The following is a 22,358-nucleotide window of genomic DNA, read 5'->3' as shown; positions in this document are numbered from 1 at the left end:
CTATGGCGCACGCGCTGGATGAAGTTCGTGCATTTTCCGTTATGCTTTCAATGGCATGCCTCTATGGCCCCGCTAGTCTTCACGCTCATGCTTGGGGGTTGGGTGCCTTATAAAGGTCAGCATGCCTCCGCGGCTCCGCTAGTCCTTGTCCATGGGGGCTGGAGGCCTAATTCAGGTCGGCGTGCCTCCACGGCTCCGTCAGTCCTCCTTCTCGAGGGTTGGGCACCTTATTTAGGTCAGCGTGCCTCCGCAGCTCCGCAAGCCCTCGTCCTCGGGTGTTGGACGTCTAATTCAGGTTGGCGTGCCTCCGCGGCTCCGCCAGCCCTCATTCTCGGGGGTTGGGCGCCTTATTCAGGTTAGCATGCTTCTGCGGCTCCACTAGTCCTCGTCCTTAAGGGTTGGGCACCTTATTCAGGTCAGCGTGCCTCCACGGCTCCACTAGTCCTCATCCTTGGGGGCTGGGCGCCTTATTCAGGTCGGCGTGCCTTCGCGTCTCCATCCACTCTCGTCCTCGAGGGCTGAGTGCCTTATTTAGGTAGGCGTGCCTCCGTGGCTCCGCCAATGCTCGTCCTTGGGGGCTGGGTGCCTAATTCAGGTCGGCGTGCCTCCACGGATCAGCCAGTTCTCGTACTCGGGGGCTGGGCGCCTATTTTTGCTCAGTATCCTTGCGCTCGGGCACTAGGACTTGCTTCTGCGATCAATTTTTTATTCTTTGACCATTGGACCAACTATACTGATTGTAGGGATACGAGGTAGGCTACACTAGCGCAAATCAAAATTTCTACCGCGTAAAACCAGGAAGAACTGTCGTATAAGGATCACGGGATTACCACTCGACGCGCTACTGGTGCGGAAGATGTAGATATGCGTCGGTGCAGTGAAGACGATCACGTAGTCGTACGTAGTCGATCAACGTAGTTGTACGTAGTCGATCACGTCAACGTCCAGCAGCTCCTCAGCAGCTCGTCCTCGTGCAGCAAGATCGCCCTCGTGTCGCGGCTCGTTGTCGGCTCGTCGTGGCTCGTCGGCGGCTCGTCGTGGCTCGTCCAAGTGCTGCAGGCGCAACACCTCCAAGGTATCCACACGTGCAGGGAGGAAACATCGCAAGCTGGACTACTAGATCCGCGAGTTGCAACAGGCGAGGGCGTGGGAGGCGCGGCAGGTGTGTTTCGCCAAAAGGTGTAAACCCTAGGGCGCCCCCACCCCTCTATTTATAGAGGTTCCTGACGGGCCTCTGGGTCCGAGGCCCATTAGTACTTCTAAACCTAATCCAACTCGGATCAGATATGAATTGGGCTTCCAGCCCCTTAAGTGTGTGACCCTATGGGTTTGGATACGTATAGACATGGCCCGAGTACTCCTACTCGACCCAATAGTCGGTAGCGGCCTCTAGCAAGACGTGCCAACTCCTATACGCACACGAAGATCATATCAGACGAACCATCACAACATAATATACATGCTATTCCCTTTGCCTCACGATATTTGGTCTAGCTTCAAGCCGACCGCTCTTTCTCGATCCTATGATTCGGAATCCCTTTGTGGGTTAACTCTTAACCGTACGTAGCATGGCCATGCATTTTCGGATCCGATCACTTGAGGGGCCTAGAGATATCACTCTCAATCAGAGAGGGGCAAATCCCATCTTGATTGACCATGTCTCATAGCATGCTTATTGACAAACCCGAAAGCTACCTTTATAACTACCCTGTTACGGCGTAGCGTTTGATAGCCCCTAAGTAGGTCGATCCACATCTAGAATACATGCGACAATCTCAGGTCTAAGGACAAAGCGTATATGTTGTTTAAAGAGAGAAGTACTTCTCGTGTTGGGTCAGTCCTAGCACATGTTTCCACATGTGTCCACATTATTAGTTCAACATCTCCATGTCCATGACTTGTGAAACATAGTCATCAACTAATACATGTGCTAGTCTAATATTCATGTGTGTCCTCACATGAACTCCGACTAGGGATAACTTTAGAATAACCATACAAGTAAAGAGTTTCACATACAATTCACATAATTGCAAATCAATTCAAGTAGCCTTTAATGGATATTCAATGAACACAATATACAAATCATGGATACAAATGGAATATCATCATCTCTATCATTGCCTCTAGGGCATACCTCCAACACTTATCGCTTCAATGCTCGGGGGCTACTCCTATGGAGTGCGTCTTGCGACACCCTCCATGTTCTTCGCTTCGACCTGTTGGATGCCCGACATCCATCAACTCGGCACTTGACTTCACTCTGCGTGTATGGATCTACGTTCGCTCGAATTTTTTTCTTTTTTTAGCACTGCGCAACCTCTCCGTCACCATGACAACATTGCAGCTTTAGCCGACTACATTCCAAGCTTCGTCGTGATGACCTCAAGTTCCTGTTCGCCTACACATCGCTCGGAGGCTTGAGGGATATGGGTATCCCATGGGTCCCCACCGACCAGGATACTGGTCGGTCCTAACAAGTGGGCCCACCTGATCAAAACGTGCAGGCCAAGGACATGAAGATACTTGGAGTACACGCCAAGGAGGTCGGACAATTCAAATCAGCCCGAATATTGTGGGATATGTATTGTAATCCGACTCAGATTACTTTCCATGTAACTACCAAGTAGATTAGATTCAAACGGACTTGTAAACCCTAGGTCCTCAGCCTATATAAAGCGGCCAAGGGTGCCTCCCGAAGGCCACCCAACGCATATCAACTCTCGAGCAATAGAAACCACCAGAACACATGATGTAGGGTATTACTCTCTGGAGGCCCAAACCTGTCTAAAACCCTCGTGTCCCTTGTGTTCTCGCGATCACCTTCGACTTCTTGGTTTCGCAATCCCCTCCACCTACAAATCAACCACTTCGGTAACCCCCTGGTGGACTGCCGGGCTACTAAATCTGACAGCTTTCTTGATGGTAATGCTGGATATAATCAAAACAACCTTTGTATGTTCAGGATTTCTTGGTTTATTTGAGTGGGTAGTCATGACCTTTGGTTTAAACAATGCTTCAAAGAGCGGAATTTAATCTTTCATGACTTGCTTGGTGTAATATTAGAAGTGTATATTGATGATATTGTTGTCAAATCGTCTAGTTTAGAATGCCATTTAGCTGATTTCAGGCTTGCTTTTGAGAATGCGTCGATATAGTTTAAAGACGAATCCACTCAAATGTGTTTTTGGTGTATCGGCTGGGAAGTTCTTAGGCTTTATTGTACATGAGAATGTCGTAGAGATAGATCCTAAAAAGATCGAGTCTACTAAAAAAGTACAAGACCCTACTTGCAAGAAAGAGTTGCAAAGGTTCTTGGGCAAAGTGAATTACTTTAGAAGAATCATTTGTAATTTGCCTGGGAAAGTGAATGCTTTTACTCCTATTCTTCAGTTGAAAGATCAAGCTGAATTGGCTGAGGAGATCGAGCATTATTTATCTTCACCGCCCGTTCTTCAAGCACCAAAGAGTGGGGTTCCTTTCAGATTATATGTGGTGGCTAAAGAAGGTGTTATCAGTGCTGTTTTGACTCAAGAAACCGAAGGAAAGGAACATATTGTTACATATGTGAGTAGAAGGTTTTGGATGCCGAAACAAGGTATACATTTATTGAAAAGTTGTGCTTATCATTATATTATCCTTGTACCAAGTTGAGGCATTATTTGTTATCAAATACTTGCATAGTAGCATGCCAAACCGACATAATTAAATACATGTTGCATAGACCAATTTTAAGTAGTAGAATTGGTAAATGGGCTTATGCTCTTATTGAATATGATTTGACTTGTGAACCTTTGAAATACATGAAAGGCCAAGTTGTAGTAGATTTTATTGTTGAGCATAGAATTAATGATCAACTTGGTTTAAATGTTGGTTATGTTACTTTTACCCCATGGAAATTGCACTTTGATGGATTGATTTGCAAAAGCGGGCTGTGATGTTGGTTTTATCCTTATATCACCAAACGGTGCTGTTTTTGAAGCTCTTAACCGGTTGGATTATAAGTGTACTAATAACCAAACCGAATATGAAGCTCTCTTGTTTGGATTGGAAATTTTGCTTGACATGGGGGTGAAACATGTAGAAGCTAATGGTGATTCTCTTCTAGTGGTATAGCAAGTTTCCAAGGTATGCCAATGTTTGGATGGTTTTCTAAATGCTTATCTTGATAAATGTTTATGTATCATATCTTGCTTGGATGAATTTATTATTTATCATGTACCAAGAGAGGAGAATTCGAGGGCTAATGCTCTAGCACAACAAGCATCTGGATATAGCGTTAAAAAAATAAATTTTCATAAAAGAAAGCTAACGTTTTACAAGGCCGAGAGTTATGCCCTGGAGGAGCCGGTCCAACCGCTCCCTTCAACTGGTCCGCTTGATGAAAATCCTACTTCGGATATTGAATGCTCTAAAACCATTAAGGACAAAGTGGATGATTGGAGGAAACCTCTTATTGATTATCTGTAGAATTCCAGGTGCACAGTTGATAGAAAAGTCCGATGGTGGGCTTTCAAGTACACTTTGATTGATGGTGAGAGTTGTATCGTCGGACCACAGAGGATTTACTTTTGAAGTGCTTGGATTCAAATCAAGTCAGAGTGGCTATGGGAGAGGTTCATGATGGTATTTGTGATACACATCAGTCGGCTCCTAAGATGAAGTGGCTTCTTAGGAGGGCTTGCTTTTACTGGCCTAATATGATAGCCGATTATTTTTACTACTACAAAGGATGTGAAGAGTGTCAAAAGTTTAGAGATATCAAGATGGTGCTTGTTGCATTGATGCATCCTATTATTAAACCATGGCCTTTTCGGGGTTGGGGATTGCACTTTGTTGCTAAAATTTATCCTCCTCCTTCAAAAGGATATTGTTTTGTGATAGTGGCTACTGATTATTTCACCAAATGGATAGAGGCAATTCCCCTTAAGAATATGACACATCGGGAGGTAATTGAGTTTATGATCATATTATACATAGGTTTGGCATTCCAAAAACTTTGACTACGGATTAAGGAATTTCACTCATATCTAAAGAAGTGCATGAGTTTGTTGGATCTTATAGTATTAAATTGCTCAATTCATCTCCATATTATGCTCAAGCCGAGTCTAGCAACAAGATTTTGATTAAGCTCATCAAGAAGAAGATAGAAGAAAATCCTAGAAGATGGCATGAGGTATTATCTGAAGCTTTATGTGCTCATCGTATTTCTAGATATGGTGCTACCAAAGTTACTCCTTTTGAGCTTGTCTATGGTCAAGAGGCCGTTTTACCTGTTGAGGTGAACCTAGGCACATATAGGTTGGCCAAGCAAAATTATCTTGATGTTGATGCTTATCATACTTTGATGATGGATAATGTTGATGAGGTGACCGACAAGCGATGGGAGGCTTTGAAGGAGATTGAGAAGGACAAAGTTTGACTTGCTAGAGCATATAATAAGAAGGTAAAAGCTAAACATTTTCAGGTTGGTGATCTAGTTTGGAAGATGATTCTACCCATACTACCTATAGGGACCAAAAGCAACAGGTTTGGCAAGTGGTCTCCAAGTTGGGAGGGGCCATACAAGATTGTGAAGGCACTTTTTGGGAATTCCTATATGGTGGAGATTTTGCAGGGACAACAGTTGCTTAGAGCTCTCAATGGGAGGTACTTGAAGAAGTATTATCCAAGTGTGTGGCAATATGCTTATGTAACATGGCCGATATCTTCACATATCGGCCTTAGAATGAATGGCCGGTGAATTCTGAAAAGAGCATCGGCCTAAGGCTTATTTTTTATTTTCTGGTACACTATGCTTTACCAAAAATAGGGTGCATGTGTTGGATCCCAAAATTGGTAGCAATCCGATCAGGCTGGGCCGACCAGTCAAACCGGTTCAGCCAGGCGGTCCAACCGGTCCAGGATCCTATAGCCGATATGGCAAAAGCCAACCAGTCTGACTGGTGGGTATAGGTGATCTTACCGGCTAAACCCTAATCCGAGTGGAATTGAGGAGTCCTAGCAGATTAAGATTTGTAATAGGATTTCCTTGCGGGACAAGACCTCCCCACCCTACAAATATTGAGGGCCATGGTTGATTGAGGCTAACAGCCAATCGAATAATCGAACAATACAGTTTACCTTTTTATTCTGAAACCCTAACCTTTTCCAACCTCCTTGCTTTCCTCCTTCGTGTCCATGGTGGTTGAGGAGGTACTGAGTGGCCTACCGATCTCATAACAACCCTAGGTGCATCATTCCTAACGGGGTTCCTCCCGAGCATGGGCGGAGCTACAATGTATGCCGGGTAGGCCCCGGCTGTGACGACCGACCCCTAATCTCCCGAGTCAATCTCGACCGGAACCCTGGATCCTAGCCATCTGTCTTGTTTTACCGCGCCGAGTGCTCAGCCTTCAGCCGATCCCGACCCCGGAAGACCCGACCCCTCTCCGTTTCGCTTCCCTCCCGACCCCGGCGAGCTCAGCCCACCGTCGGATCCTGCTAAGCTTTCCTCAAGCGTCCGTTCTATCCACCCGTTGGACACGCGAGATCTTTTCCCCCAGATCCTCCGCGACAGGCGCACTCGAGTTGCATGCCCGCTTCAGAGTCCCCTACCGCGTGGCTCGTCTTCTCCGACGCCCGCCGCTCAGTTTTGTTTCTGGCAAGCGACCAAGTGGGTTCTCGCGCCCCCTTCCCCAATGGCAGCGGAAGCCCCCTCTGCACCCTTTCTGCAGAACCTCGCCTCCCGCGCCCATCATCACGCCGCCAGATCCCGGCCCCAGAGCCCGATGTCGCCCGTCTTTTCCATCGCTTCAACCACAGTCGCGCCGCCTGGTCTCCGCTACACGACGATTCCTCCACCACCAACCCCGACCGCGGCCGCGACAGCCCCTTTCCCCGCCTTGTCAGAAGCCGCCCGACAATCTGTTGCTCCGCGCTCGCCCTCGCGACCGCAGCTGCCTGTCTTCTCACCTGTGCGCCCTCGATTCTAGCGCCGTTAAACCGGTCGCTTCTATCCAATCTTCCGCACGACGACGCCCGCCTTCCGCCAAATCTCAACCACCGGTCTACCCGCTCCTACGCCGCCCTGACGGCAGGAACCAATGGCTGCTGGCGTCACCCTCGGAGCCCTGCACCACCACCCTATTCGCTCAATCGCTGCCCCGGCAGAGCACTCCATTGCTTCTCCCCGGCCTTCGCGCCGCCCCCTTTCTCTCTCTCCCGCGCTGCATCCTTTCTCCGCTCCAGCAGCTATAAAAGGAATGCCCCAGTCGCCGGAGTTCCCTCCGCCATTGTTGCCTTAGCCATTCTCTCGCTCCCTGCTCAAGCTCCTAGCATCACCCACCAAGTTCTTGAGGAGTTCTTCTCTCAGATTCTCTCTCAGTTTTCTCCAAGTCGCCCAGCCGCTTGCTCCTCCGTGCTGCGTAAAAGCTCTCTTGCAATCTGCAAGAAGCATCGCCGCCGCCGGAGCATTGCCGGTCTTAGCTTCTGTTCAAAGCCTTAGTCCCTCCGCCCAAGTCTGCTTCTTCCCGACCCCAAGCTTTCCTTTCAGGAAGAAGGTGAGTTGCCGACCCCAGTCCGCCTCGCCCGACCCCTCTTATCCGCCCGACCCCGGTTCCGTCTCGCCCGACCCTGTCTGTTCCGCCGACCCTTATCCGCCTCGCCCGAGGGTTCGGCTGTGATCTTTTCTTCAACCCGAGGGTGTATGTGTAAACTTAGGAACCCTTCAGCGCTTGCGTCTGAGGATCCTTAGTTTTCCCACATCCTCTAGTTCAAGGATCGGATCATAAGTTCCTCTCCGACCCTTACCCCTTGATCATCATCAGCTCTCTTGAACCACCATAACCTCCTGCTCTTTGTCGCGAGTTTCTGGGCTCAGGCGAGCCAGTGTTGCTGTTGAAATAACCGTCTATGCTAACTTTTGCATTGCATTCGTGTAGAGCTGCACCTCGCCGACGGCTTCTACGAGCTTCACCCGGCGCCAGAAGAAGAAGCTGTAGCTGAGTTCCTGCCCGCTGAAGCCGAAGTCGCCCCAGAAGTCGAGCAGTTCCTGTCCTCCTTGCTTGAAGGCAAGCTCCGGTTGCATGAAAACCTTGAGTGTTTTACCAGACTTGCGCATGCCTTCTGTAACATGCTTGTGCATTTACGTATAGGAGTTGTTTGAAACCCTAGATGCATGACTTAGTTATCCCCACGATCTGAGCACTAGCTATTGGACCGAGTAGCTGCATTGCTTAACTAGAAAACGGTAAAAGCCGAGTGATTCCCTGTCACTCGCGAGTTGTAGGAGTTGCATGTTTACTCTCCTGTTATAACTATAAGGACGATGGACGGGGCAGGGTTTGGGTAACTCTTTGGTGGACGGATGGTTGCCCCGTCTGTCTATGAAATCTTGCTAAGGCCCGACAGTGGTGGTGTTCGTGATCAAGTGTTTGAAAGTACTAGCCTCATACTTAGTATGGGATGAGGAAGCCTAGTACCGGATTGAACCTAGACGTGAGCGGTCGCCCCATTGTTCTTGGAACGGAGTTTCCCCTGCTGGTTGTCGCACGTGGTGGCAAGCGTGGTCACAGGACGGCAGAGGCCGGGTCTGTGGAACCTTGCACCAAAGGAAATAGGCCCGACACGGGTTAGGGGATTGATGGGGAAGGCCGACACAGGAAGCAACCTCCGGGTGCGCGGATGTCGTGAGGCTAGGTTCACCATGCATGGTTAAAGAACTCGAATCGATTCGTCTGCCTCTCACAGTTTGAGATTGCTTGATCGCTATGTCACCCTGAGTAAATGAGGAATCTGATAATGACATGTTCGTTGATGTATCTATACCTCTTGTTTGGTTCTATGAATGCTTAGAATAGGTGGCACAACCTAGACTGGTAAATGAACCTAGAACCGGAGCTAAAACTTGAAACTAGGGTGTTACTTAGTGCTTTGGCATACAAAACCCCTCAGCCAAAAGCCTTGCATGTCTAGAAGTGAGGAGTAGTTTTACTCCTATCGGTTAAGTCTTGTTGAGCTTAGTAGCTCAGCCTTGTTGTGGCTCCTGTTTTTCAGGTGGAGTTGCTGCTCCCGACCCCTCTCTGGTTGGTGCTTGGCCGCCCCAGCTTTCGTCAGGCTGGACGGTCGAGTGGGATCCTTCCTCGGACGGCGAGGAGAGGATCCAGTGATGTCCCGGTTGGCCTCACCAGGGATGTCCGACCCCGACGAAGTCTTCCGCTAGTGTTTTTCTCTGTTGTTCCTTTTGAATCTTGTAAAACCCTAATGTTGGTTTTCATGGTCGAACTAAATGGGTGAATTTGCCTAACTCAATGGACTCGTTGTACTCTCTGAAACCACTCACCTTCGTGTGGGTTTGCTAAACTCAATCCTATTTAAGTGGTTAAATCGGATGAAATCCGACGGCACTTCGTGTTAACTCGGCTTAGGCAGGAGTGTCGCACGTTAGGCGACTTAGCCCTGTCTAAATCAAGCTAATCCGAAGTGGATCCGCCACACCGGCATAACCTGGGCCCAGCTGACGAGGAGGTATACGAGGAGCAAAAATCGAGTAAATGACGATTGGACGATTCACCTTCCACTTTGCCTTCCAGCCTTCCGCAGTTCCGCTTCGCCAGTGGATTCATGATTCGTCAGATTAATCTTTCGTTCCGCTTTGCCTTCCGTTTTGTCTACACGATTTGGCCCGGTAGCGGCACTACGCCAGTCTACGCCTCTGCAGCCTTCACGATTCTCCTCGCGCGAGCGTCGGGCGGACGCCTCACCTCGACCTTTGCGATTCTTCTGCGGATGACAAGGCGCCCAGGCAGGACTGCGGCCAAGGTGCAAGCGCAAGTAGTGCGTGGCGATCGCCTGCGGCCTGCCTGCTATCTGCGGATTGCGGAAGCTGGAAAGTTCAGCGGTCTACGAATTGCAGATCGGCGACGTCTGCTGCGCTGACTCGTTGAGACGTGTGTTATTTGTCTAAGAGTTCCGACGGACGACGGAGGTTTAAGATTAATCTATCTTCTATTTTTTTCTTATTTGAAGAAACTTATGTTCTTAAATATTTTTATTTATTTATATATGAGTATTTATTGTTTCAGTTCGTGAGTTTATTGAATGGACCATCAATCCATCAACATTCTTAAATTCATATCTTGTGAGCCTGTGATTTGTAAGTTTTCTACTCGAAAGTTTAAGACATGATCCTATCATTACATGTTTATTTTGCTAAAGTGTCTAGTTACTTGTCGTACTTACATTACATAGATATTGTTTTTTTCCAGAACGGTTGGATTATGAGGAGAGGCGGAGATATTGCATCTCTTTTTCAGAAACACGCAGCAAAGAATGCAGCAGTTGCTGCTGCTTCAAACAATGTCCCATCTCTAGTTGAAAATATTGTGGAAGAATAGAATCAAGAGCAGGATGGAGTGGTAGTTGAAGAAATCTCGGATCCTGTGCCCTCACCTCCACCACTGCAACCACCCGCATCACAGCCGTCGATTTATGACATCAATCGCCTTCCACATGATCCAGGTGAAAGGCAGCCCATTGAAAGTTATCATGTTAATGATCAAGATGCAATTCGAAGAGTATATATTATTAAAGGCTGATTCAAACCTATTAATCATGATTTTCCATCAAGAAAAATTGGAGGTAGGGATCGCCAATTCAATTTTGTATGGATGTATAATCATGAGTGGCTTGAATATAGTATCAAGAAGGATTCTGCGTTTTGCTTTATATGCTACTTGTTCAAGAAGGGTACTGGGTCAAATACATTTATTGTAGGTGGATGGAATAATTAGAATATAGGAAACAAAGCACTTCTCAAACATAGTGGTTCTATGACACACAATGCAGCTTAGGAGAGATACATTGGTTTTATAAATCCCAAGGTAGCAATTGATTATCACATTGAGAAGTAGACTGATGAGGATCTTCGCCTTTATAAGAAAAGATTGACATATTCACTTAAATGTATCAAGTTTCTTTTGCATCAAGGATTGGCATTTTGTGAAATTTCATTGAACTTTTGAAGTTTCTTGCAGGAAATAGTGATGAAGTCAACAAGTATGTCTTGAATAATGCTCCAGGTGATTTCACCTTAACTAGCCCAGAGATACAAAAGTAAATTATTTATTGTTGTGCCATAGAAACTAGAAAGAAAATAATTGAAGAACTTGATGATGAGCCCTATGCAATTTTAGCTAATGAGTCCAGTGACATATCACATAAAGAACAACTAGCTCTTTTCTTGCGTTATGTTGATAAACTTGGAAGGCCTTGTGAACACTTTATTGGAGTTGTTCATGTAGATGATACTACCTCTTTATCATTTAAGGAAACTATTGAGGGTTTACTTGTTAGTCATGGATTGACTATGACTCAAATTAGAGGTCAAGGTTATGATGGGGCCAGCAATATGAAAGGAGATATTAAAGGGCTAAAAACATTGATCATGCAAGAATCACCTTCTGCATATTGTATTCATTGCTTTGCACATCAACTCCAACTAGTTCTTGTTGCTGTTGCCAAGAGAAATACTGATTGTAAGATCTTTTTTGATCAAGTATCTATCTTATTGAATATTATTGGAGTTTCTTGCAAGTGTCATGGTATGCTACGAAATGCTAGGCTTGAGAATATCAAGAAAGCACTTGAGTGTGGTGAGCTTGAATCAGGGAGTGGATTAAATCAAGAGATGAGTTTGCCTAGGACTGGTGAAACTCGATGGGACTCCCGTTACAAAACTATATGCAGCATCATTACTATGTATTCCTCAATCCATGATGTGCTCATTGATCTTGGTGATGATATTTCACATAAGGATGATTGGACAAAGATACATTTTGTGCTTGGAGCATTTGAAACTTTTGAGTTCGTTTTCTTTGTGCACTTAATGCTTATTATTCTTGGATATACAAATGAGTTATCCGAGTGTTTGCAGAGAAGATATCAAGATATTCTTAATGCAATCTCCCTTGTTAATATGGCAAAGAACAAAATACAACAATTAAGGTCCGACGGTTGGGACCACTTTCTTAAGAGGATCACTTCTTTTTGCATTAAACATGATGTTGAAGTTCCTGCTATGGATGGTGATTATATGCTGTATGGAAAATCAGCAAGGTATGCCCGTGCCCGAAACCAAACAAATGATGACCATTTCAGAAGAGAAGTATATATTGGTGTCATTGATCAAATTAGTCAAGAGCTTGATAATCGGTTTGATGAGATCAATATGGAACTACTTTCTTGTATGTCAGCATGTCAGCCTTCAGTCCTTCCAATTCATTTGCTTTGTTTGATGCACAGAAGGTACGCAGATTGGCTGAATTTTATCCTAAGGACTTCTTCAAAAATGATTTGCTAAAATTAGAATTGCAACTTGATAATTATACTGATGACATGCGACGAGATGACATAGCTTCAAGGGTCTAGACAGCATCATTGATCTCTCAGTTAAACTTGTTCAAATACGGAGGCACAAAGTGTATGATATGGTTTCCTTGCTTCTCAATTTGATATTGCTTTTACAAGTGGCAACAATGATTGTTGAAAGGGTATTTTCTGCAATGGTTAAAGTGAAAATAAAGTCAAGGAATAAGCTAGGTGATAGTGTTTTGGATGATTGTCTAGTCATATTCATTGAGCAGGATATTTTCTTCCAAGTGAATGAAGAAGATATAATCAAGACATTCATGTCATTCAAAAAGCAGCGGGTAAATAAAGCAGACAAGTAATATTGTAAATTTCTTTTATACTATATTTTAAACTATTCATATTGTGATTTTTGAATTTATCGAATTGTAAATGGTTTTATTGAATTTCATAAGATTTTTTAGGTATACCCTATGGTAAAATTCTAGATCTGCCACTGCCCTCGGGGTGGTGATTCTAGGTTTTCACAGCGTTCCTGTGCCGACCGTTCTGAACCGGCTTGGAGGCAGGGACCTGACGAGGTGATTTCCACGTGCGTGCGATCTAGCATATTCGGCGTCAACAGGAACCATTTCTATCACTCAAAACAGCAGAGGATCTATCTGAGGCAAGTGGTAATTAACTCCTTACACCTACTTGAACCATCAAATCTCTTTTAAACACTGAGGCCTCTTCTGCCGGATCGATCATATATATATTATCGTTACCCTTTTCCTAGCCTCACTAACCGCCTTCATGACCTTTAGCAGCTCCAGTTAACGCCATCAAGGTGTTAAGTTGTCTCTTAATCCTTTTCTATACGTTTAAGGGGTTAAGTTGAGTCGGTGACGTGGACTTCCTTCTATGTAAATTAACACGAAATGGGCCTGGCCTTTGGATTCCAGGCCGACCATTATCATCCCCGGCGAAGGCCACGCTTGCTAACTGAAGTAGTCACGCCAGCAGCCAGCTGGTTTCTCGTTTTCCATTCAACTCAAAAGTAGCCAGAGACACACCATCCGCGACGGGAAGAAAAGCACTAGCCGAGTAGGCGACGCGCCAAGCGTCACTGCGCGGGGGAGGAGGCTGATGCATTCACGGCAACCCGGCCCCCTCTGTCACGTTGCTCTGCATGCGCGCGCGAACCATGTGTCGCGGCCATTATTGCAGCCAGTTAGCCCCCCGGCCCGCCGGCGTGGCGCGCGTTTCTCCCTTCGGCCCGCTTTATGTCTTCGGCATTCCCCTTCCCTCTACCATCGTCACAGAGCCTGCCACAGGGAGCTCGATCGTCCCGCTCCTGATCCCTCCAAAGATCGCGGCCTAGCCGCCATGTCTCGCCGAAGAGTCCTTGACCCCGTCGAAGCCGGCGCGCTGCTGCTGATGGCGGCGTTCTTGCTGCTGTGCTTGCGCGTGTCTCCAGGGCGCGCGGCGCCGGCCGGTGCGGAGGTCACTGAGTTCCCGGGGTTCCATGGCGTGCTCCCCTCCAAGCACTACGCCGGGTAAGAGAACCGTTCCCAAGATCTACGATGGGATGGATGCTATTCTTTGCGTTCTCAGGATTCTTCCTCGCTATCTGCGTCTCATGTTTCCGAGAACTTTTGCATCTTGCTCCGCTCCTCGCACTTGTATGAAAGAAATCCGAGCGAGCGGGACGGCGATCTGACGCCGAGGACTGTTTCATTCTAACATATGACGGCTGTGAATTTCTCACGACGACCTTTTTGTTGGTTTAGTTCCACGCTGGAGTGATCACAGGCTCCCAGATTCGTGATCAGGCATGACAAAAGCGGCATAGATTGCGGAAGAGCAGCAGAAACCACACTGTGGGTCTGGAATCCTGGATGGCATATTTGCAATTTCTCCCAGACGGTTTTATCAAAAATCTTCCGTGCTTTTAGCATAGAAGAGACCACGACATGTGCCCTTCCACTAAGTAGAGAACTCACCTTCCATGCGTCGCATTTTATCCCGATTTAAGGTTGGTCCGGGACAAAAGGTTCACCAACCAGGACTAAAGCTCGGTCACTGGTAGGGAGCTCACCAACCGGGACCTTTTATCCCGGTTCCAAAGGCTAGTGGAAAAAAAAGACCCTGAGAGGCCTTTTATCCCGGTTTGTAATACCAACCGGGATAAAAGAGGTCTTTTATCCCGGTTGATGTTTCAAACTGGGATAAAAGGGTAGAGAAATCAGGATAAAAGGGGATGTTTTATCCCGGTTGGTGTTTCCAACCGGGATAAAAGGGTCCCCCACGAGTTAATACAAAATGATTGCATCCCCTATATAGTTAGATGTGCTGTGTAGGTGGGATGGCAAGGAAGCTACGCACAGAGGCTGGAGGTCGTGGGTTCGAAGCGCGCATATTTCGCGTGAAAAATCGTGGGACTTGGGACGTGCGCGTGTGGAATTTCTTTTTTTTTGCAGCGCCTGGCGTGGTGACCCGTTTTATCCCGGGGTCTTTAGTCCCGGTTGAGTGACCTGGGACAAAAGATCCTCCCTTTTATCTCGATTGGTTTATCCCTCATTGTCAGGCACAGCAAAGTCTGCGCTTTATTTTTCCTTCCTAGATACATTGCATAACGTTCTTTCGAAGCATTTCGGTATTGAGTTCACTAACTTCAATTGCATATGTGCAAAGTTCTAATAATTCAGCAATTTCCGTAGTGTTGCTTATTACATTTTGCTCAAAAGAATTATATTATCAGTTGTTAAAAATGTGTCAGCAAACACCATCTGCACCTAAACAAGTCATGGGAATAGGTCGCATTATATGTGTTTGCAGGCGTGCCTAGTATAATATAAAGACATTTAGTTTTTTCCATTTCTGTTTTGCAGGTATATAACAGTTGGGCATGAACAACAAAATAGACATCTATATTACTATCTTGCCACTTCCGAAAGGAACCCTACTTTAGATCCTGTGGTCATATGGATAAATGGTGGTCCAGCGTGTTCAGGGTTTAGTGCGTTTCACCATTCTATCGGTACGCACATGCTTTTAAGTGATTTCTCATTTGTCTACAGTATCTTGCTATCCAAGTTATGAAAATATAATGGTTATGCTCTTCTATCTCTGTACTAGTATATCATTGTTTATGCAGTACATTATCTATTTTCGCTATCATTTTTATGCAATTCATGTTATCCATATGGTGTTGAATGCAATTCCTAGTCTATGCAAGTTGACTAAGGCTTGTACTGTATTACACAAAAAACAATAATAAGACTACAACGACCATTTTTTTTCAGGACCATTCAAAATTGAGTACTCCCAGGTTCATGTCAAAGACGACCCACGAGCTACTAAGAATCCTTACTCATGGACTAAGGTATACTGAGCATAACACATGGGCAGGTGTAAATATGAAATCTATTTTATGTTTAGTGACTTCAGGAATTCCATACTTACACCCAATGTTTCCTAATTTTTTTTGCTGTCCAAAATATGTAACTAATACTTTTGTTGTACAACAATCACAGATGGCTAGCCTCCTTTTGGTTGACTCACCAGCAGGTGTGGGCTACTCTTACGCTGAGAATGACGATGACTACATAACAAATGATACCAGCAGAGTTGCGGACTTATATGACTTTCTGTCAAAGGTCAGAGTACTTTATGATCACCTATATATTGTACTACAATTAAATTTCTCTCGTTCTGATGAGGTGGTTCTTATCCCAGTGGTTCGCTGAATATACTGAGTTTATGTCAAATCCTTTCTACGTAGCTGGATGTTCTTACAGTGGAGTGATAGTACCTGTACTTGCACAGGAAATTCTAAAGAGTATGTTGCGACACAGTTTTACAATCCATTTATTGTACAGTATACAGATGTGATGTATTTTAACTAAAAGAATGAGCAAACATTTAGGAAATGAAGAGCCATATCGAATGAAGATAAACTTCAAGGTAATATGCAAATAAGTATTTTGTGTTACTCATTTGGAAACTTGAAACATTTTTTGTCCATTTACAATGTAAAGTGTAAGCACTTTAAGTGGTGCCTTCAAAATGACATATTTTTTGTTGGCTCTATCCTCCATTTTGTAAACTAGTATTTTAGGCTTGGTTTGCTGGAAGACCCTAACACCAAAACAAGATTATACAGGTTAGAATGCCAATGGTACCCAGCGAATGAACCAAAAGGCTCCAATTGAATCAATCATTGTTGGTTATTTCAATATATTGCAGGAATCATAGGTAAAATATTTTGATATATATATGGTTAGTAGTCAAGAGGTAATCAAAGCGTCCTTGAGTTGTTTTAGGTGGATAGCCTATAGAAAATAGACAATCCTGCACCTAGCTTATCACAACATAAAAACTTTGCAACTTGATCTGATCAAGCCTTAAAGTTGATCTGACCGTCTTCATTGTGTTCCAATACTAGATATCCTCCTCCACGCAAGGTCGTTTTATGACATGAAGCACTATATGTTAGTCATGGCCTCATGGATAGGTTGTAGACAACATGTTCGCTTCTTCATGGATAGGTCATAGACAAGATGTTTGCTTCTTTTACCATTTAGGAATCTTCCAACTTGATCTAAGGGTTGAATAGTTAACTACACATTAATAGGAAAATTGCACTAAAAAATATAGATCTGGTTCTTGAATTCTACAGTATCTTTTATAGTATCAAATAAAAAAATCAAACAGTGTTAATAAAAACCATTAGAGGATTGGGTGACAGGGGGTCTCCACCATATTTTGTTTCTTTGATGCTCTATTTTTTTTCCTTAGATCAATTTGTATGTACAATTTTATGTATATATAAAATTTGCATTTCAGATACTTAAGAACATTGTAAAGTCATTTCAGTTTTCAAATAAATCAACTCAAAAGTTTTATTGCAGGGGTATTCATTGTGCAATCCAGCTGTTGATGTAGACATAGAGAACAATGCACATGTTCCATATGCATTTCGAGTGGGTTTGATTTCAGAAGAATTGTTTCAGGTACAGTTGTTACAAAAAATAACACTGCTGAATTTTTTCTTTTTTATCTGATTTTAGATTTTTCTCTCGAATCCAACATTTCTTTTGGTAAATAGAGCTTGGTTACTACTTGTACTGGAAGGTATTGGAATAACTCTAATCCATCATGCCAAGAGAACATGGAGCAATTTTATATGGTAATCTGGATCTCTCTGTTTCTCTGATGTACCTACAACTTTTGAGAGAAACAGGACGGGTTACCCCCTACTGATTATATATATAAATAAAAAAGCAAATACATATAAATTTTATTGGGTCCTCTCTAACAATTCAAATAATGTGAGTGCAGCAAATCAAAGGCATTAACATGGAGCATATTCTGTGCCCACCATGTCGATACAAGATGGGGATAACTAAAGAATTCATGGAATATGATTATGGTCAAATGTTTAAGCGGATTTCGAAATCCTCCAGTCATGGTTTAGAGTGCCATGTTAGTAATTGATCTACGAATTAATCCTCCATTTACCTTTGAGTTATTTGTGTAGTATCTTTATAGACTTTAGCTTAATTAAAAGATGGAGTACTTTTAGTAATTTTGAATCAATATATGGAGTTTGCATTCCAGGATCAAGAACAAGCCCTCGAGAAACTCTTTGATACAAATTTGGGAAGGGCAAAACTGCACGCAAAAGAGGCAAATAATATCTTACTGAATTTGCTTAATACACTAGGTGGACTCTATTGCTGAATTTTAATGTTGTGTCCATTTCCTCAGCCTGAAGTATCAGGAAGATGGAAGAGGTGCCCCAAGCATATTCAATACACGAGGGATATTTTAACATTAACAGAGTATCACTTGAATGTAACATCCAAAGGTTACAGGGTGTTCCTTTATAGGTAAGAGAATTAGATAGGTAAATTCTATTGTTATTCTTATGTGGCACTAATATGCCTGCTTTTTTTTAGTGTAACAGTACTAGCTGTACAAATGCCCCATTTTAAGTGTCAATATGCATTCTACACATTTAAATTTCTTGTTATGTACTAACATACTTTGACCATATACACACCTGGCCCGCCACCACAAACAAGAAAAAGTTTCGTCCCAAACATCAATCACTCCTTTCTTTACTATTCTTGTGGTTTGTCCGAACGATATGACTACACTAGCGATGACATGTATGTAACTATGAATTGCATACAACCACAAATGTCGTAGCTTTTTTTTTCCATCGGGTTATAGTTAATTAGATCCATTTGGTCTTAAACCATTATGATGTTGTATGAACAATATATTAGTATTCATTATAGAAGAGTGAGAAATATCAGAAAATGCAACTTTTTCGATAAGGGAAGTTTTAATTAATCAAGATCGTCACATCGAGCTGATACAAAGACCGAAGCACTCTCGGCCTCTGCATAACTAGGATACACACAACCTAATAAAACCAATTAAAAGACCGACACACTAATTACATTCAATCCGATGACTAGACTGCTACCCATGTACCCGAGTAAAAAACTCAAGATGACGTTGTAACCAAGTCTTGAGTAGCTGTTGAGTGACTATAAATGTTTTATTTGGAGGGTGTTCCATATTGTTCTACCTCATTAGTGATTACTGAGATAGAGAACATTGCTAAAGAATTTGGGTGCACTTGTACGTTGTGAGGCTAGCTGACGGGTGATCAGGCTGGTTTTTTCTTTTGAGCTACAGCCACCTCACCTGCTAAGCCTAGCTGAGGATCTCTAGGATCAATTGGCCTCTCCTCACACGACCCCATGCAATTAGACAGTGGCCTCTATTTACCTCTTTTTGACACTTCCATAAGAAAGGACGTTGTACTTTGTCAATTGCGTTGATTACCCATTTAAGAAAGTCTCCAACACAATCAGCTGGCAAATAGGTATGGCAGTAAGCACTGCTTGGATGAGTGTTCAAAATAATTTCAGGGTTTGAGCTAGTGACCACGAGTCTGTGACTCATTGATGCCCAACTGAAGTCAAGATCAATTGATGAGCTTGAAAGGCTTTAATATTCATTCATACTCATATCATTATCATCGCCGACTTACAACTGTACCTTATTTTGTTCAGATTCAACATCTTGGCACTTCGACTAAGTAGTGGATATTTTGCTACTATGACTAAGATAGATAGGTTGGCAATACGCACCAAGGGTGGTGCCACCGGTCAGGGCTCGAACCCTGACACCCGCAAGCCTCCCACAACGGCCGAGTCGTGGAGACTCCTTTCAAAAAAAAAGATAGATAGATGCCATTTCATCAACCTTTCAATTTTTCCCTGCTGCCCAGACTTTATAGGTTCTGGTTTGCTTTAATTAGTAACTTATTGATAGATTATTCCTCCACGGTGTTGATAAAAATGAAAACTAATATTAATATGATTGAACTTTCTTGAAAAAAAGAATTCAGCTAGGGAAATACGATTATTGTTCTCACCTTAAAATAGAACAATAATCTATACTATGTGATTATTGCGAGAAAGTTGAATTGTATTAATACATAGTATAGATTATTGTTCTATTTTACGTACAGTACATACTTCTATTGTTGACATCGGTGTGCAATGCTTAATCAGTTCCATTTAGTTTTCCTAATATGGAAATACGCCATTGAATTTAAAAAGAGAGGGATGAGAATTAAATCATCCTCAAGAAAGGAAACACCTTAATTAGAAGCAAAAACACTGCCTAAATAACTCAACAAGAAAAGAAGTTTCAGAAACTTCCTGCAACACTTCTGGATAAGACTTTGTTGAATAATAGGATTGAAGCAAACACAAAGCCATTGGAACCCTTCACTTCCAAAGCTTAAATTCAATCCATCGACACCAAAGTGTTCACCGTATGTTAACTACCTCATCTTTGGTTCACAACAAGAATCCACCCATCATCAAAGGACTTGACAGCAATAAGCACGCCAAAAAAGGTGAAACACTATGACATCAAGCCAAAACAGCATGAAATGCGAATATTCAGTAGATCACAACATAAAACAATTTTAACCGATTTAATTTCAACTGGAAGCAATTTACACTACTACTAGAAAACAAATTGAAGAGTGATCAGCCCAAGGGATTGTTGCACCTATTTTTTTTTATTCTAGAGCAACTTCTATTTATCTTTTGTGTGTAATAATCTTAATTTAATCTACAATGCAGTGGCGATCATTCATTGCTAGTTCCTTTTTCTGCAACTATGGAGTGGCTGAAGAAATTAAACTACAAAGAAACTGAGAAATGGCACCCTTGGTTTGTGGAGAATCAGATTGCTGGGTAAGTATATCTACTTGCTAGAAAAAAATAAATACAAACATTTTGGTTCCTGAACTTTAGAGTGCTAAAGTTACTCTTATTATTCATCTCTTTTGAAAAACGGATCCAGAGTTGATTCAATGTTTACTTAACACAGAAAATGCCCTAGAAAAATTGATTGCATAGGGGACAGTAATGGTACTGCTAAAGTGAAATCAATGTTTGTATTTCAATTAACTGCATAGTTCAAAAATGTACTTAAACAAAATCTCTTTAAATGTTTTATATAGTAAAGTTCTAAAAAATATTATATTTTGAAGGTAAGTTTTTTTTCCTTTGACTGTTTTAAATAGGTATTCAATTAGGTATGGGAGCAATATATTGTTTGCAACAATAAAGGTATGCATATCTACTTATTGTATAATATATAAGAGTATCATTCAATAAATTTTACGACCATCGTGTACTAATCAGTTTAATTTCATAAAATCTCTTTAGGGGGCTGGTCATGTTCCATCGGACTATTTGCCATTTGAAGCATTTGTTGCCTATCAAAGGTGGATAGATGGGGCTGCTTCTTTGTGATAACTTGACTCCTCTGTATCGCTCCATAATAATTCTGAGTTCAGTGCCAAGGATTGTGACAGCATCTCTGCTTGGATCCTGGCCAATGTTAGTAGCCTTGGAATAAACAGTGCTGTGCATGACACTATGAAGGTTAATTCATCTGGCAGCAAATCTTTTATACATGTTTCTTTGCTTTACATAGTGGGTGCAATTATTAGTTTACAGAGAAGCACTAGTAGAAAAACAACCTTCCATCCTCAGCAAAAATGTCGGTTGTTTTTGGACCCGGGACTAAAGGTGATCCTCAATAAAAAGCTCATCCGTGGAGACACCTTTAGTCCCGATTGGTAACACCAGTCGAGACTAAAGATGATCCTTAATTTAGTCCCGGTTGTGTTACAAACCCGGACTAAAGCCTCCGGTTGTTAATAGCAACCGGGACTTTGCTTTACAGAGTGGGTGCAATTATTAGTTTACAGAGAGTAGAAAAACGACCTTCCATCCTCAGCAAAAATGTTGGTTGTTTTTGGACCCGGGACTAAAGGTGATCGTCAATAAAAAGCTCATCCGTGGAGACACCTTTAGTCCCGATTGGTAACACCCATTGAGACTAAAGATGATCCTTAATTTAGTCCCGGTTACTAAAGCATCCCCACGAGTTACTACAAAAGGATTGCACCCCCTACTTAGTCAGATGTGTTTTGTAGGTGAGATGGTAAGGATGCTACGCGCAAGGCTTGTGGTTGTCGGTTCGAATCCCATGCACCGCGTACGTGCATATTTCGCATGAAAAATCGCATGACTTGTGGCTTGCGACATGTGGGGGGCCTCCCGGTAATTTCTAATATTTTTTTGGCGCAAAACCCTTTACTTCCGGTTGGTAAGATATGACTTTAGTTTCAGGTGAAAGAACCGGAACCTTTAGTCTCGAATGATTAGTTCCAGTTGGAAAAACCGATCTATCAGCTAACAGGGACTAATGCTCATTTCTCCTACCGGTGAAGGCAAGTTCAAATCTCTAATTTGTGCCAGTCTCTTCATGCACAATATGCATGCTTTCTTCTTACAGAAGAGGGCCAATCCCCAATAAACACGTGTTTGCAGATTAACCAACAATCACCAATATTTTAAGTGAGCCAGCTCCCATAAAAATATCATCAGTGTTTGAAAGGAATCACACGTGTGAAACAA

General features: G+C 43.2%; 1 protein-coding gene across 1 annotated transcript; it reads left to right on the top strand.

The window, feature by feature from the left end:
• Positions 1–12,801: 12,801 nt before the first annotated feature.
• LOC117837941 (serine carboxypeptidase 1) lies at positions 12,802–21,347 on the top strand. Its single transcript, XM_034717758.2, has 14 exons — positions 12,802–13,883; positions 15,219–15,367; positions 15,633–15,712; positions 15,864–15,986; positions 16,066–16,168; positions 16,256–16,293; positions 17,241–17,342; positions 17,438–17,518; positions 17,671–17,814; positions 17,950–18,018; positions 18,100–18,221; positions 20,508–20,621; positions 20,954–20,999; positions 21,099–21,347. The coding sequence occupies exons 1-14, from the start codon at positions 13,474–13,476 to the stop codon at positions 21,183–21,185; spliced, it is 1,668 nt and encodes a 555-aa protein (XP_034573649.2). The 5' UTR covers positions 12,802–13,473; the 3' UTR covers positions 21,186–21,347.
• Positions 21,348–22,358: the final 1,011 nt, after the last annotated feature.

The sequence above is a fragment of the Setaria viridis genome, chromosome 1 (assembly GCF_005286985.2).
Source record: "Setaria viridis chromosome 1, Setaria_viridis_v4.0, whole genome shotgun sequence".
NCBI lineage: Eukaryota > Viridiplantae > Streptophyta > Magnoliopsida > Poales > Poaceae > Setaria > Setaria viridis.
The sequence above is the reverse complement of the archived record's forward strand: the minus strand, read 5'-3'. Positions and strand labels throughout refer to the sequence as shown.

Bases quoted from the DNA above. Each gene is read 5' to 3' on its own strand.
- LOC117837941 (XM_034717758.2), top strand. From the start codon at position 13,474: ATGCATTCACGGCAACCCGGCCCCCTCTGTCACGTTGCTCTGCATGCG. The intron at 15,987-16,065 runs GTCAGAGTACTT...TTCTTATCCCAG, and splicing joins TATATGACTTTCTGTCAAAG to TGGTTCGCTGAATATACTGA. The intron at 17,519-17,670 runs GTAATCTGGATC...ATGTGAGTGCAG, and splicing joins ACATGGAGCAATTTTATATG to CAAATCAAAGGCATTAACAT.